This window comes from Bos grunniens, chromosome 23 (genome assembly GCF_055505025.1).
Source record: "Bos grunniens cultivar Pamir isolate PY7600 chromosome 23, Bosgru_T2T1.0, whole genome shotgun sequence".
Lineage (NCBI taxonomy): Eukaryota > Metazoa > Chordata > Mammalia > Artiodactyla > Bovidae > Bos > Bos grunniens.
The window spans coordinates 16421988-16436373 of NC_141187.1; the positions used below are offsets into that span (position 1 = coordinate 16421988).

General features: G+C 54.8%; 1 protein-coding gene across 3 annotated transcripts; it reads right to left on the reverse strand.

The window, feature by feature from the left end:
• Nucleotides 1-1481: 1481 nt before the first annotated feature.
• LOC147346771 (trem-like transcript 2 protein) lies at nucleotides 1482-12776 on the reverse strand. 3 transcript variants are annotated; one of them, XM_086370710.1, is made up of 6 exons: nucleotides 12544-12776; nucleotides 10156-10476; nucleotides 7084-7504; nucleotides 5894-6000; nucleotides 5536-5605; nucleotides 1482-1644 (listed from the first exon to the last, which is right to left on the reverse strand). In XM_086370710.1, exons 1-6 carry the CDS (start codon nucleotides 12602-12604, stop codon nucleotides 1638-1640), a joined length of 987 nt encoding a protein of 328 aa, XP_086226836.1. In that variant the 5' UTR covers nucleotides 12605-12776; the 3' UTR covers nucleotides 1482-1637. The 3 variants fall into 3 exon arrangements, with proteins under 3 accessions (XP_086226836.1, XP_086226835.1, XP_086226834.1); XM_086370709.1 differs by lacking the exon at nucleotides 5536-5605 and having other exon boundaries at nucleotides 12544-12739; XM_086370708.1 differs by lacking the exon at nucleotides 1482-1644 and having other exon boundaries at nucleotides 4765-5605; nucleotides 12544-12739.
• Nucleotides 12777-14386: the final 1610 nt, after the last annotated feature.

Sequence of the window (14386 nt, forward strand, 5' to 3'; positions counted from 1 at the left end):
GCTGGGAAAGACTGAGGGCAAAAGGAGAAGGGGGCGATAGAGAATGAGATGGTTGGATGGCATCATCAGCTCCATGGACGTGAGTCTGAGCAAACTCTGGGAGATAGTGAAGGACAGGGAAGTCTGACGTGCTGAAGTCCATGGGACCACAGAGTGGGACACGATTGAGCAGCTGAACAACCACCACAATAATATGCGGATGCTTCCCTGCATGGGTTTTCAACTTTAAGCCTTGCTGGGGTGGGTATCAGCATCTCACAGAGACTGTCTCATCCTGCGGTTTATGCGGCAACTCTGGCTTCTGTTCCCGGCAGCCTGAGAATAAACCCTCCAGTCAGGAAGCCCCCCAGCCACCAATGCAGGGCTGTGAGATGAGGGCCTCCCCCTACAGGAGCCACTCTCTTCGTGCTTACACAGAATGAGCCCCAGAGCTGCCCCCCGCCGCAGCACCAGTGTCCCCTGCCCCTCCTCCTCACAGCCTCCTCCACGTCCGTCTCCCTCTCCTCCTGTCCTGTTCCCTCTGCCCTCACTCCTTGCCCCTCACCTGAGCCCAGAGCACCAGCAGGACAGGCGCAGCCGGTATCTGTCTTCCCAGGCCAGGGGCCCTCTTCCTGACTTCAGGCGAGGGGAAGGAAGTGAGACAGCACCAAGCCCCTGAGAGGAGAGAGCCAGAGTCCGAGGGATTCAGCTCAGCCACCAAAGCCGGCCTGGGAAGTGGCAGCCTGGAGAGGAAGGGGAGGCCTCAGCCTATAGGCAGGACCCTCAGCTGCAGGTGCTACATCTGAGCCTTGCTTGAGGCTCCGGGGAACTCTGACTCTCTCTGCCCAGTCTTTTCCCCATCAGCCTGTCTCCCTGCCTTTCCATATGGGATCAGTTCAGTTCAGTTCAATTCAGTCGCTCAGTCATGGCCAACTCTTTGCAACCCCATGAATTGCAGCACACCAGGTCTCCCTCTCCGTCACCAACTCTCAGACTTCACCCAGACTCACGTCCATCGAGTCAGTGATGCCATCCAGCCATCTCATCCTCTGTCGTCCCCTTCTCCTCCTGCTCCAAATCCCTCCCAGCATCAGAGTCTTTTCCAATGAGTCAACTCTTCGCATGAGGTGGACAAAGTACTGGAGTTTCAGCTTTAGCATCATTCCTTCCAAAGAAATCCCAGGGCTGATCTCCTTCAGAATGGACTGGTTGGATCTCCTTGCAGTCTAAGGGACTCTCAAGAGTCTTCTCCAACACCTCAGTTCAAAAGCATCAATTCTTCGGTGCTCAGCTTTCTTCACAGTCCAACTCTCACATCCATACATGACCACAGGAAAAACCATAGTCTTGACTAGACGGACCCTTGTTGGCAATGTCTCTGCTTTTGAATATGCTATCTAGGTTGGCCATAACTTTCCTTCCAAGGAGTAAGCGTCTTTTAATTTCATGGCTGCAGTCACCATCTGCAGTGATTTTGGAGCCCAAAAAAATAAAGTCTGACACTGTTTCCAGGTTTCTTTTATTTTAACCTTCTTTTTTTTTTTTTGGCTGAACCACGTATCATGCAGGATCTGAGTTCCTTCCCCCTATGATGGAAGTGTAGATTCTTAACCACTGGACCACCAGGGATTGCTTTTGCTTCTGGTTGAGAATGTTGTTTATAGCCTGGAAGACACATAATAGCCCATTTTGGGCTCTGAACTTTAAAGGTACAATGCTTTTCCATTCATGCAGAGATAAAAAGTTGCAGAATGGAGAATAACATTTGTCTTATTGGAAGTTTACAGGAACTACCAAAACAAAGCATTTTCACCTCCCCTCCAGCATCTGGCTGACACCAAGAAGTCTGCAGTACCCAGACTTTTAGTATAAAACAAGCCTGAATTCTGACTCGGGTAAGACATTTCTTTGAGCCCGTTCTGCTGGCTTTCCAAATGAAGTTGCTCTTCCATGTCCCATTTATTTTCCTGTCATGCGGCAAGCAGTACAAACTTGGACTTGTTAACAAATTAAGAACCTATTTTTCCTCCTCCTTTCTCCCTTCTCGATCCGACCTCTTCCTCCCAAGCCTCAACTTTCTCCTCTCCACTGAAAAAAAGCAAGGGGCCGAAGGTGAGTGAGAGAGTTCGGCAACACTTCTGAGGTCCCCAGAGGTCAGAGACTTCCCATCCAGGCTTGCTTGGGGATTGGCACATTCCATGGGGACTGAAGAAGGGGGTAGGGGGAGATGGAGAGTCATTTCCAGGAATGGAGGTGCAGGGAGGGTCCCTGGCAAGGGTAGGAGAGAGCAAAGTTGAGGGTGTGAACACCAGAGGGGACGGGTGGGGAGAGGGAGATGGGTGCAAAAGAATGGGGAGGGAGAGAGAAGGGGAAAGGATCTCCGCCCCACAGGTCCTGCCTGTACCCCAGCCCCCAGCTGGCCATTGTCAGTCCATAGTGGTTGTTGAAAGGCCACACTAATCAAACACATTAAAAAAATAATGGTCAGTAGATGAGCTACAGAAAAACAATTGTCACAGGCTGTTCATGGTTAATAAACAACAAAGAAGAGAGAAGTCCGTAAACAAGCCGCAGAGCAGATCGGGCTTATAGGGAGCAGCAACTGGCAGGGAGGTTTATACGCTCAGGGACGAGGCTGGGAAAGCAAAAGATGGGAAACAGAATGGGCAGATGTCAGACCTCCCTAGGCCACTTGAGGAGCAGTTCTGGAGACAGGCCACCCTTCAGGATCGCCAAGAAGGCAGGGGTTGCCAGGGCTTCAGACTCCCTGTGTCAGTGGATGGAGGGGAACAGGTTGCCCTGAGAGGGGTCTGCTCCAGACAGACTCGAGGCCACCTTCTGCCCTCACAACTCCCAGCCCCGGGGCAGGAAGCCCCGAAGCCTAAAGAAGGAGCCCGGCCACACAGCACAGCTGTGTCCAGGCTGATGCAGAGTGAGAAGCCCATTTGCAGCCACGGGGGACTGTGAACCCCAGGCTCGCCTGCTGGCCCCGCAGCAAGAACACGTGTGTCCCCTGGGCTCAGATCAGGGCTCACAGAGCAAACATCCCGTGGGTGCTGGGCTTTCTTTATTTGCTCCTTCCCTTAGCCATGACAGGAAACCCTTCACAGGTGTGTCCTGTCGCCTCACCTACTGCTCAGAAAGTCCCTCATCTCGTCCACCAAAGGCAGCAGTAGCCTTGGCCTGCCTGATACCTGCCCTGCCCTGCACTGGCCCGCCCTGGATCTGCTGAGGATGTGGGTCTTCCTGGAGCTCCAGGGAGAAGGGCCAACAGGTAGCAGGAAGTGAGAGGCCAGGGTTTCAAGGAAAATGTCCTGGAGGCCTAGAGGTCCAAAAACACCACCCAGGCCCCTAAGGGCTGGGGAGCTGGGGACATGGTCTGCACCTCCCCAGCGCTGTGTGTCTGTCCTTAGCTCGAGTCCATGTGAGAGCTGGCTCCAGGGGTGGGCAGCTCAGGCAGGTCCACCTGGTTCCAGGAGCCCCTCATCCTGGGCAAACAGGGATGGTTGGTCCCCCTAACAACTCCCCTATATAACATCAGGGCACAGAGGCCTCTGCCTGCGCCCAGCCCCACCTCCTGGGACCAGACCATGTGGCCCTCTTCCCTCTCTACCCCTTTGCAGTCGAGGACAAAACAGAGACTTAGGGTCCGACGGTCTTAAAGGTAGAATGTGACAAGCATCAGACCTGGAAAAGAACTGGAGGACCAAGCATTAGTCTTTCTGTCAGTTGTGTGAGGTTCGTGTGTTATTCCGTTTTATCCTGAATACAGTCTTGAGAGGTAGGAATTAGTGTCCCCTTTCACAAGACAGGAAACTTGAGGCCCGATAGGGTCAGTGACTTGCCCAGGGTCCCATGTGACAGGTGCACCCCTGGGTCCCGGTCCTGAGCCCCTGCAGTACTCTCCCCGACATCCTGCTCTCAACTGGGGCAGGGCCATAGGTGTGCGCTTTTCGGGGGGAAAATTAACCCCCTCTTGGTTATACACCAGGTGTGGGCCACACCCTCCTGATAAGGAGGCTGGTTATCAGTGCGCACGCGTGTGTGTCCCGCACCAGGCCTGTCAGTTCCTCAGTCCGAGTCTCCCCTCTAGTGTCTTCTCCTGGACACAGGGCAGAGGGGCTGCCTCCCTACTGTCCCCCCCGCCGGGATTGCCCCCTGCCCCTTCCTCTCTCCCCGTCTCCACCCTAGAGTGGCGACCCTGGGCTGGCTGCCCACCAAGGCCCCTCTGTGCCACTCCCCTGACTCTGATGTTTGCTGTCCTACCAAGGAGGGCTATGACCCAGGGCTGAGAGCAGAGAGGCTACATGCACCCCTTGGCTCTCATCCAGTGGCCCCAGGCTGGTGGACACCCCTCCCTAGGGGAGGAATCCAGCCCCTATTCTTTAGCCTTTGCTGCTGAAGAGGCTGAATCTGAGCCATGAGCTGGAGGGCGGGCTGCGGGGGGTGAAGGGGGGCAGGAGAGACTCCTCTGGCCACTGCGCCCCTGACCCAGGCTCCTTGGCTCCATCCCCCCTCCCTGCCCCCTCCCAGCTCAGGGAATTCCTCCAGGCTGCGGGCAGCTCTGAGTTGTCTTTGCTGTGTCACCTTTGGGTCCTCTTTTCCCAGGGAACAATGAGTCCCCTGGAGGGAAGTGATCCTTCCTTTCTCTGAGCTAAGACTTCCCCTCCAGTGGACCCCAGGCCTCCCCTGCATCCCTTCCAGGAGTACAGACCCAGAGCTAGGGTGTGGGAACTGGGGGAAAGAGCCTTGGTCAGCCTCTGCATGCAGGTCTAGGGACAGGCTTGCCCTGCAGGCAAGGGCTCTCAGAGCAGGCAGCAGTGGGGGCGTGGGCTCCACTGGCACCCGGGACCTGAGGGACAAGCAGCTGTGGTCAGGCCAGGGGGCACACGGAGGCCCGGTAGAGGATGCTCGGCCCAGGGGGTTGGGAGGCTTAGATAGCTCTGGGGTCCCCAGGGCCTCTATCGACCCCCACCTCTTAGTCACTGTTTCTCCTCTGGGGTGGGACCCTTGTGACATAAGCTGCTTCTGGGACTCTTTCTTCCCCCAGGAGCATAGGGACGCTTGAGGGGAGCAGAGGGAAACTGAGGACAGGGCCCTGGGTCGGGAGAGAGTGGCCCCAGCTGTCCACCCCTCCCCCCTCAGCTCTGTAGTAAGAGGTTCCGAGGCTGAATGTAGCAGAGGTTCTCTGTCTGCAAACAGCACCCTCGGGGCTTGTCTGCCACCTAGCTGGGGCCCCTGGGATCTGTGGCTCCCAGGAGAACCATCTCAGTGGCGCCCCAAACCCTCAGAGACTTCCTGCCTAGTGCCACGTGCTCTGACTCCCACCCCCGCCAGGTTCCCAGCAGCCCAGGGGAACCAAGTAGATGCGGCACAGCCTCCGGTTCCAGGAAGACCTGAGTCCAGGTTGCACAGTCCTCACCCCCAGCCCGGCTCCAACCCAGACACGTCCCCGTCTTCGCTCCTCCTCTGAGGAGTCTTCTGGGGGTCTCCCGGGGCCCCTCTGGGAGAAGCTCCTCCCCACCCCACAGTTGAGTGGCTTCAGACCAAGCGGACCTCCAGGGAGGTTCCGGTCTTGCAGGCGAGTCCTTGCAGGATCTGGCAGGGTCACGGCACACGCTGTAGCCTGCGAGGACGGGGAGAGATGCAAAGGGCAGTCCTGCTCAGCCCCCGAAGCTCCCAGGCCAGCCGCTCTGCCTCTGCCTCCGCTTCCAAGTGGCTGGGCCCCAGAAGGTTCCACTGAGCAGTCACTGCCTGCCCACCCTCCCCCTCTCCTGGGTGTCGAATGGTCCTCCTGAGTGGACGCAGGTGAGGACCGACCGCCTGGAGACTGGGGGCAGTCGGGCTTTGGAAAGGGTGTCAGACTCCCCAGCGCTCTGTCCTTGGGGGGCTGCGAGGGTTGGGTTCTACTCACTTCCCATGTGTCTCTTCTTCCAGAAGCCGTAGACCACGATCAGCATCACAAGCATGGGGAGCAGTGCCAGCACCCCGACGAGCACCATGGGATAAAATTCAAGGTATCTGGGGAGACAGGACAGGGCCAGGAGAAGATGAGTACTGGGCACCCCACCCGGGCCCACATCTTCCCACATCCCATGCAAGAAGAGTGGGACCCGCCAGTCCCCACGGGGAGAGACGGCCTCTCTTCCTTGGGGACCGAGCTGCGGGAGAAGGAAGTGAGGTGCTCAAAGGTCAGGGGGACGAAGCCCCCAGCCCCCAGCAAAGGCATGCGTCTCTCCAGTATTGGGGGGAGTCCTCTCTGCTGAGGGCGGGGGCTCTAAGAGACACCCATTTGTGACAGAAGAGGCCAAGAGTCTTACTCTCCCCAGGGTGACCGAGGATGGCACTTCCCATCTCTGTCCTCCAGAACACATGCTGTGGTTACCCTGCCTGTATCCCCCTTTCCCTGCCTGTATCCCCCTTTCCTTGCCTGTATCCCCCTTTGCTACGTCACTTCCATCTACACCAGTCATCAGCACCTCCGTTAAAAAAACTTTTGGTCTGACGGCTTTCTCTTGTCGCTGGTGCCCTCCATGCCATGCATAGCAGGCAGCCCCCCATCGACCACCAACAGTGGGACATAAAGGCCCCGGCCTCCTCGCCCTCCACACGGCTGCCTGACACTGGATTCCGGACTCTCCCCAGTGGGGCTGAGCCCTTGCTGCCCACGGTGATGACCAGCCTGTGCAAGTGCTCCGTCTGCTGCCTTCCCTTCCCTGACTCACTTCCCCTTGCTCTGTCCCGTGTTCCAAGTACAACATGTATCCTGGTCTCCAAGTCCACTCCCGGGGGAACCCACATTAAAGTGTCCCCATTTCCTACTCTCCGAGATGCTCCCCTTGTGCAGTCCTGACCCTCTCCTCTTCATCCTCAGACTCCGCGCTGACCCAGCCCCACCCTCATTTCCCGCCGCCATCCTTTCTGTCCCTTGTCCGTCCCAGCTTCCCATCACCCATTCAGCAGCAGCCCAGACTGGATTCCCAGTAGGGTGGTGAGTGCGACAGGGGCTGCTCTGCTGTGACATTTGCACCTTGCGGTCTGCTCAGGCGGTCTGTTCCCATGTCTGGGAAAACGGCATTCGATGCCAGCCCCCGCGCCAGGTACCTGCTGGGGAATAAGTGGTTGAGGAGAGTTCTGCTGGTGGGGCACATTCCCATGGTGGGGGCTCCCACGGTGCAGAGGTGCGCGGCCTTAGTGGAGGTGTAGCCTAGGGCTGCAGCGGAGGCTCGGGTGTTGCTGGGAGACACAGTCGCAGTCTGGGACCCAGTGGCCCTCCCAGGCCCCGTGGTGGACAGGCTAGTGCTGGAGAAACTGGAGCCCATCACAGAAGTCAGTCTGGTGCTCCTGGAGGTGGGAGAAGGCAGAGGTCTGGCCAAGGTGAGGAGTCCAGCTGTGAACACTGTCCCTCGGCTGATGAAAGGGCTCCCAGGGCCTGAGGTGGGCGCTGGGCCTGTGGCAACGACTGTTTCACTCTGGAAGATGCTGGGCAGCTTCGTGAGAGGAGTGTTTCCCTTGGTTATGGAGGCTGAGGGACCAGAAAGGGAGGAAGGTGAGTCTGGGTTGGGGTCTTGGTTCTGGAAGCAGCTGACGGCAGCCCACACGCTTGTCTGGGGACTGGGGTGGTGGGGAGGCTGTCCCTTGGACCTAGGACCCTGCTTTGCTGAGGGACCATGTGTGTGTGTGTCCAGAGGGTGAGGTCAAGGAGGAGGAAGTAGGCACAGCAAAGAAGGAAGGGTATTTCCCAAGTTTCTCAGTGTCCCCTATCTGGCCACGGGGACGAGAGGACACTTCCCTCCCTACCCCCACCTCTCTTGTCACTCTCTGGACCTTCCTCATTCCTGTAAGTCAGAGATTTCTCTGCTCTGACGTTGAATGTGACCTTTCCCAGTTGCTCCACAGTTGGCAACTGGGATCCGGAGATGAGGACGAGGACGCATCAAAGACCTCGATTCCCAAGTACACTATGAGCAGTGAGGTCAAATGACTTCCTTGGGGGCTTATTAAGAGACACCCGAACTGGTCCCGCCACCCCATGCATCAGGGCAGGCCTTCACCATCCCCTTTTCTAGAAGAAGGCTGGAGTTTGGTTGGTGGAAGGGGAGCAGGCAGGAGCTGTGAGGGCTCAGTCTAGGGAGCAGTGTTGAGCCGATCTCATCAGGAAACAGGAGAACAGAGAGAAAGGGGTGCTGTGGTGGGGAGAGGGCTGTGGCTGCATCCCACTGCCGTGCATGCACGGACGCTCTCTGAGGGCCTCCCCAAGGAAGGTGCCCATTTTTCTAGGTGAGGGAACCGGAACAAGCAGAATTGGTGAGGTAGGGATAGGGGAAAAGGCCAACCTGGAGCCAGATCTCCCAAATCATCCTGGTGAGCAGTGTGAAGACCCCCAAAGGACCCGTTCAAAGAACACACACAGCTGCCCTGGGAGAGCCAGCACTTGGCCACAGAGGATCTAACAGTAGGGCAGAAAAGGAGTAACGTCCACAGAGAGAGAGACCTCCTGCAGGGTCAGTGAGGTCACGCAACCGTTTCCCTCACCTTCATCCCTACCGCAGTACGCCAGCGGGTCGGGAGGTACAGGACCAGGAGAAGATGATGGAGAGGAACCCTCCTCCCCTACCTCCTGTGATGAAGGAGGGAGGTTGGACAGCAGCTGTCCCCCTTTCCCACCTCAGGTGCCTGGGGCCAGAAAGCTCAGTTTTCAAGATGCAGTGGAAGAGTAGAAGTTTTGCAGATTTTTCATTTCCTAGTAAGGTATGCAAAGTTGGAATCTCCCCAAAGTGTGGTCCAGAGAAGGAAAGTGAGACCCAACAGTGCAGCGGGAAGATACACTAAGGGGAAAGCCATTTCACGTTTACTGTCCATTCAGTCGCTCAGTCGTGTCCGACTCTTTGTGACCCCATGAACTGCAGCATGCCAGGTTTCCCTGTCCATCACCAGCTCCTGGAGTCTACTCAAACTCATGTCCATTGAGTCAGTGATGCCATCCAACCATCTCATCCTCTGTCATCCCCTTCTCCTCCCGCCCTCAATTTCATGTTTGTGTCCCTACAAATGAAGACTTCAGTAAACTGGTTTTGACTACTTCCCTGGGGCTAAAGCAGAACTGGAGAAGGAAGGCATGAGATTTGCTCTGCATCTTAGAGATGGCAGTTGCCCAAATTCAGACCCAACAGAAGATGGGGATGCAGTTGGCTTAGAGGAACCGGGAAGGGTGGAAAGTAATTTTCACAGTCACTGGCAGCTTTCTGCAGGCTCTCTGTCTGGCTCCTCACCCTTTCCTATCTTGTAAATGTAGAAAGAGTGCAGGCTTCGTTCTTGGACCTCCTCTCTTTTCCATGCTAAAGAGAGAGCTTTGATCATCTTAAGGTCAAGGCACAATATCACCCTCTAAAACTCTCCAATAGCTTCCTCTTGTACCTAGAATAAAACTCAGACCCCCATATCATGGGCATCAGGGCTGCTGTTTGCCTCTCCAATCTCATCTTCTATTGCTCTGCCCAATACTCAATACGCATCAGCTTCTTCTCACCTCAGGGCCTTTGCATATGTAGTTCTCCCCACCTGGAAAGCCCTTTGAACCACCCACTTTCAACAGGACTAGAAAACTCTCATCCCACACAGGTTCTGCATGATGTCATCTGCTCAGGGAAGTCTTCTTTGACTCCCCACTAACTCAGTCGCTCCCCCCACCACAGAACTTCCTAGTACATCCCATTGTTTTATTTGCTTAAGAACATTCACTGCTATCTGCAACTGTTTGTCGGATGATGTGTTATTGCCTGTCACCTCCCATAGGACAGGAATGTGTCTGGTTTTACTCACCACTGTGTCCTCAGAGCCTAGAATCGTGCCTGGCAGAGAATCAGGGCACAGTGAATAAATACTGAACAAATGATTGACTAAAACAAAATACAAAGAGTCCTGAGTTCGAATCTCATCCCGTCCACTTGCTAGCTCTGTGATCCTGAACAAGGTCAGAGCCACAAAGGACTTTTTACATCTAATATTCTTCATCTGTAAAATGCCCATGAAGGTGTCTGTGAGAGAACTGTGAAAATCCCACTGTCCATCATGCCCACTGATGGATTATTATCATCCTTGTTATCTTTGATGTCAGTGGACTACAGGGCGGGAAGACACCCCCCAGCATCCCAGCGCCCCAGCAGGCCTGCTCACCTGGAGACACTTCCAGCAGGAAGCCCATCAGAGGGTAGAGGATGCCGGAGCTGTTGCGCATGCACCAGTACCGGCCCGAGTCCTGGAGCCTGAGGGCCGCCATGGTGATGTTGACCACCTTGGCCTGGGTATCATCCTGCAGCAAGTAGCGTGGCCCCTGCACCCCCACACGGGTGAACCCAGTCTCGCACTTCCTCCTCCTGATTTTGCACCAAACCTTACCCTCCAGGTGGTTTTTGCGGCTCTTGTAGGAGCACTGCACAGACAGAGTCTCCCCTTCGAAGTGCTGCAATTTTGAGTACACATGCTCCATGGGGGCACCTGGGGAGACACGACTGGTTGAGGAAGGAGGAAGGAAGCATCTCGAAACTCGAAACTTGTGGTGTAGAGGCAGGTGGCTATTGCTCTGCTCTCATGGAACTCAAAGGAGAAATACAGCCCAACTCTGATGGAGGGGGACATAGGCCCCCTCCCCCAGGGAGCTCTCAGTCTGTTGGAGGAGACACTAGCCCTGCCCACTAGGAGTTCCCAGACTGATGGGGAAGACAGTAGTCCTGTGCCCTTGGAGAAATCCTAAAATGATGAGGAAGATACAGGGCTAGCTAGATACACACAGGGGAACTCCCAGTATAATGGTGGAGACACAGGCATAGCCCACAGGGAGCCCCTAGTTTAACAAAGGAAGCTTAGCCCTTACATTTAGGGAACTTTAGCAGACACAGCCCTTTTCTTTGTGGCATTTTCTAGTCCCATGAGAGAGTGATAAGCCCCGTCTTCAGGGTTTTATCCCGCCCTCAATGAGATATAGACACAAACTCAAGCCATCATTCTGAAATTCCAGAGCCCAGTGAACTTAGGCAGGTAAGAAAATTCAGGTTTGGAGAATATTAACAGCAGTTATTTGTTTCACAAACAGTTTCATTCTAGTCATCTTTTAGATAACAAGTTGTCTGAGTTCACTCTAGCTGATGTTTAATTTTAAAATATTCTAGTTTCCTAAAACCCATAGATTCAGTATGTCCAAACATGTGTATCAACTCCCGTTTGTGTTTAAACCAAAGAACTCTACAGTTCTTCACTGCTTATAAGTTGCCCTCTTATGCCCACATCTAGGAAGCAGATGCGGTACATGAGCTTCATAATCCACAGCCTGATGAGGTAGAACTAGGGAGAGGATGGCGAGCCAGGGGACAGGAAGAAGGAGAAGGCTGCGGTGGGGGCCCTCCGCCCCTCTACCCACCTTCCCTCAGCAGTTACTCCTCTAACACCCTCAGAGTCTTCTGCAAACACACACACAGAGTAGAGAACAGACGTTTTGGAGTCTAAATAAACATAGGGTAAAACTCGATTCCATCACTGACTGTGTGAGCAGACCGTGTAAGGTCTTCTCATCTGTCTCTGGTTGGCTGTGAGGACTGCCCCTGGACAGCGCCTTAGACGTGGTGCGTGTGCAATCCACGCCTCCTTTTCCCCAATGCAGGTTGCTCCAGGCTTTCCCAACGGAGCCCAGAGCTGTGATGGCCAAGAAAGAGCCCAGGATCCAAGACGTCCACCTTAGTTTCCAACCCAGCTGCCGCTAGAGTTGAGGCTTGGAGTAAGATAACGCCTTCTCTCGTATCACTTTGTACCATGCAAATTAAACAGAATAATCCCACTCAATTATTTGGCAGGTGACAGGTTTGGGGGACCCAAGGAGACACTCTTCTGCCCTGGCAGGGGGGGCCTTTCTGGGAGAGGTGTGCAGATGGGACAACCTTGCAAAGGATCTCCAGGGCACTGTGATCGTGTGTGCCCACCTTTCAGCCCTTTCACAGGCGGTGCCCGAAACTGAACAGGAAATGGTAACTTGGTTGCCATGGCAGCAAGGGAGGCAGAACTGGGTGAGGTCCCCTCAAAGAGCATTTAGTAGCTGTTGGGTGGGAGAGAAGGCTTCAAGGATCGCTTCCCTCCCTGCCAAGGACAGGGGGTAGGGATGGGTGTTGTGGCCCCAATGTTCCAAGAAAAAGCAAGTTCAGCACTCACATCCATAAGGTAATGCTTCTTATAAAGAACCAACAGGGCTTTCCTGACAGAGGCCCAAGGGAGGAGGGCTTGTTGTGTGAGGAAAGGGAGTGGCCCTGGCCAGAGGTCCTGAGGAAGCCAGGCAGATAAAGGGGCCCGTGCAGAGAGGGTCCAGGGCTTTATCTTAGTTGGTGAGGCCTGGGTTAGCTTTCCCCAGGACCAGCTATTCGGCTGGAAACTTCTCACTGGTCTCTGGTAAGGGGCGACTAGATCTGCCAAACCTTCTCCTCCTCCTCCAACCCCACAAGATCACTGGGCAAAAGAAGCAGGAAGGGGGTCCAGGGACAGACCGTTCCCTCCCTGCTAACCACCCACCCACCCTCTCACCTGAGACAGGGCCCTGGAGCCACAGCAGCAGCAGCAACAGCAGCAGGAAGGCGGGAGGCATGGCTCCATGCAGTGGGGATGGGCACAGCCCAGTGCAGGGCAGGGATCCAAGGTTAGGGGCCCAGGCCTATCCTGGCCGGGCCATTTGGGTCTGCCAGGGAAGACCTGGGGTTCTAAATGTGAAGTTGCCCATTTAGGGAAGTGAGGAAGTTGTGAGACCCACTGTGACCAGCAGCCCGCGGGAGCCCGCAGAGCCTACGAGAGGGCGGTGCCCGGGCAGTTTCCGCCCCCTCTTCCTCGAAACCTCAGGCAGGTGTGGCTGCTCCACCCAGTCTGGGGCCTCCCCACCCAGGGAGGGCTCTCAGGGTCAGAAGACTTCTCACCCTCTTCAGGCTCCCTCCCAGAATCTGGTGCAATATGAGTGCTGACCTCTGAAGCCCGTTATTCACCTAGAGGGAGAGTGTGATGTTTCTAGAACCTCAGGTACAGACTTCTCTGGAATCCTCTGGCTCAGAGACCATGGGTATAGGCTACGGGGCTTCAGCAGGGCATCTCAGACCCATTTTTCACACACCCACATTCACATGGAGCTTCCTGTAAACTCCCATTCATTGTTTCATTCACTCATTCCTAAATGCATGCGTTCATTCTGGCACTGCCTTTCTCTCTCCCAGGCTCCTGGCTAGTCCGAGCAGTCACTCATGCTCACACTTGCAGGTAACCCTTTACATGCCCAGATGTAGCCTTATTTTTGTCACTGTTAGAGTGTGGCAACCCACTCCAGTATTCTTGCCTGGAAAATCTCCGTGGACCGAGGGGCCTGGTGGGCTACAGTCCATGGGGTTGCAGAGTCGGACACGACTGAGTGACTAAGCACACAGCACAGTGACAAGAAAAAAGAAGATGCAAATTGTAAGACTTGGAGTATAAAGTTTGGGTTCAGGGAGTAGCACCTGTGCTCTCACATGTGGGCACACATACACACACACTCACACACTCTCACATACACTAACACATTCTCATACATACACACACTCATACACACTCACATACACTAACACACTCTCGTACACACTCACACACATATACACACGTCCTGGTGCCTATTGGGTATGTGATATAACTGCAGTATCTCTTTGGAGAAGGGGAAAACTCACATATACTAACACACTCTCATACATACCTACACACACACTCTCATTCACACACTCAAACATACACACACACTCACATACACTAACTCTCATACATACACACACTCACACACTCTCATACTCACATATACACTCACATGCTGTTACACTATGTACACACTAACACTCTCACACTCACATACACACTCACATAGACACACACACAGAAGCTGCCTCTCCTTTTCCATACTCACATGTCTCCTTATCTTTATCCCTCTCTCTGCCTCTCCTACCATCATCTCTAATCACCCACCAGCTCCGTCCAGACTCCTGCTCCCTGCTGCAGCCTTCCTAAAGCACCCCAGTGTTTCCCTTCCCCCATCTCCACTCCAGAAACCACACCCCCCAGGCCCCCTTCCCCTGTTCTGGCCCCCAGCCAGCACACAGGCATGCTTCCTCAACTTCCTCTCAGCCCACCCTATCTCTGCTATACAGCTGTCTGGCTCCAGCTAAAATGACCCAGCATCTGGCTCAAGACTCCACCCTTCACTTAGTCCTCAGGGCTGAGAATGAGAAGGGACTTCTGACACCCAGGAGCTGCGTCATACGCTCCTGGGCGTGTAGGGACCCAGGTGGACCCCTATGACTATGCATCCTCCCCTCCTCACCTATGCCAACTTTCTCCTTAGATGGGACTCAGAGTAAAACAT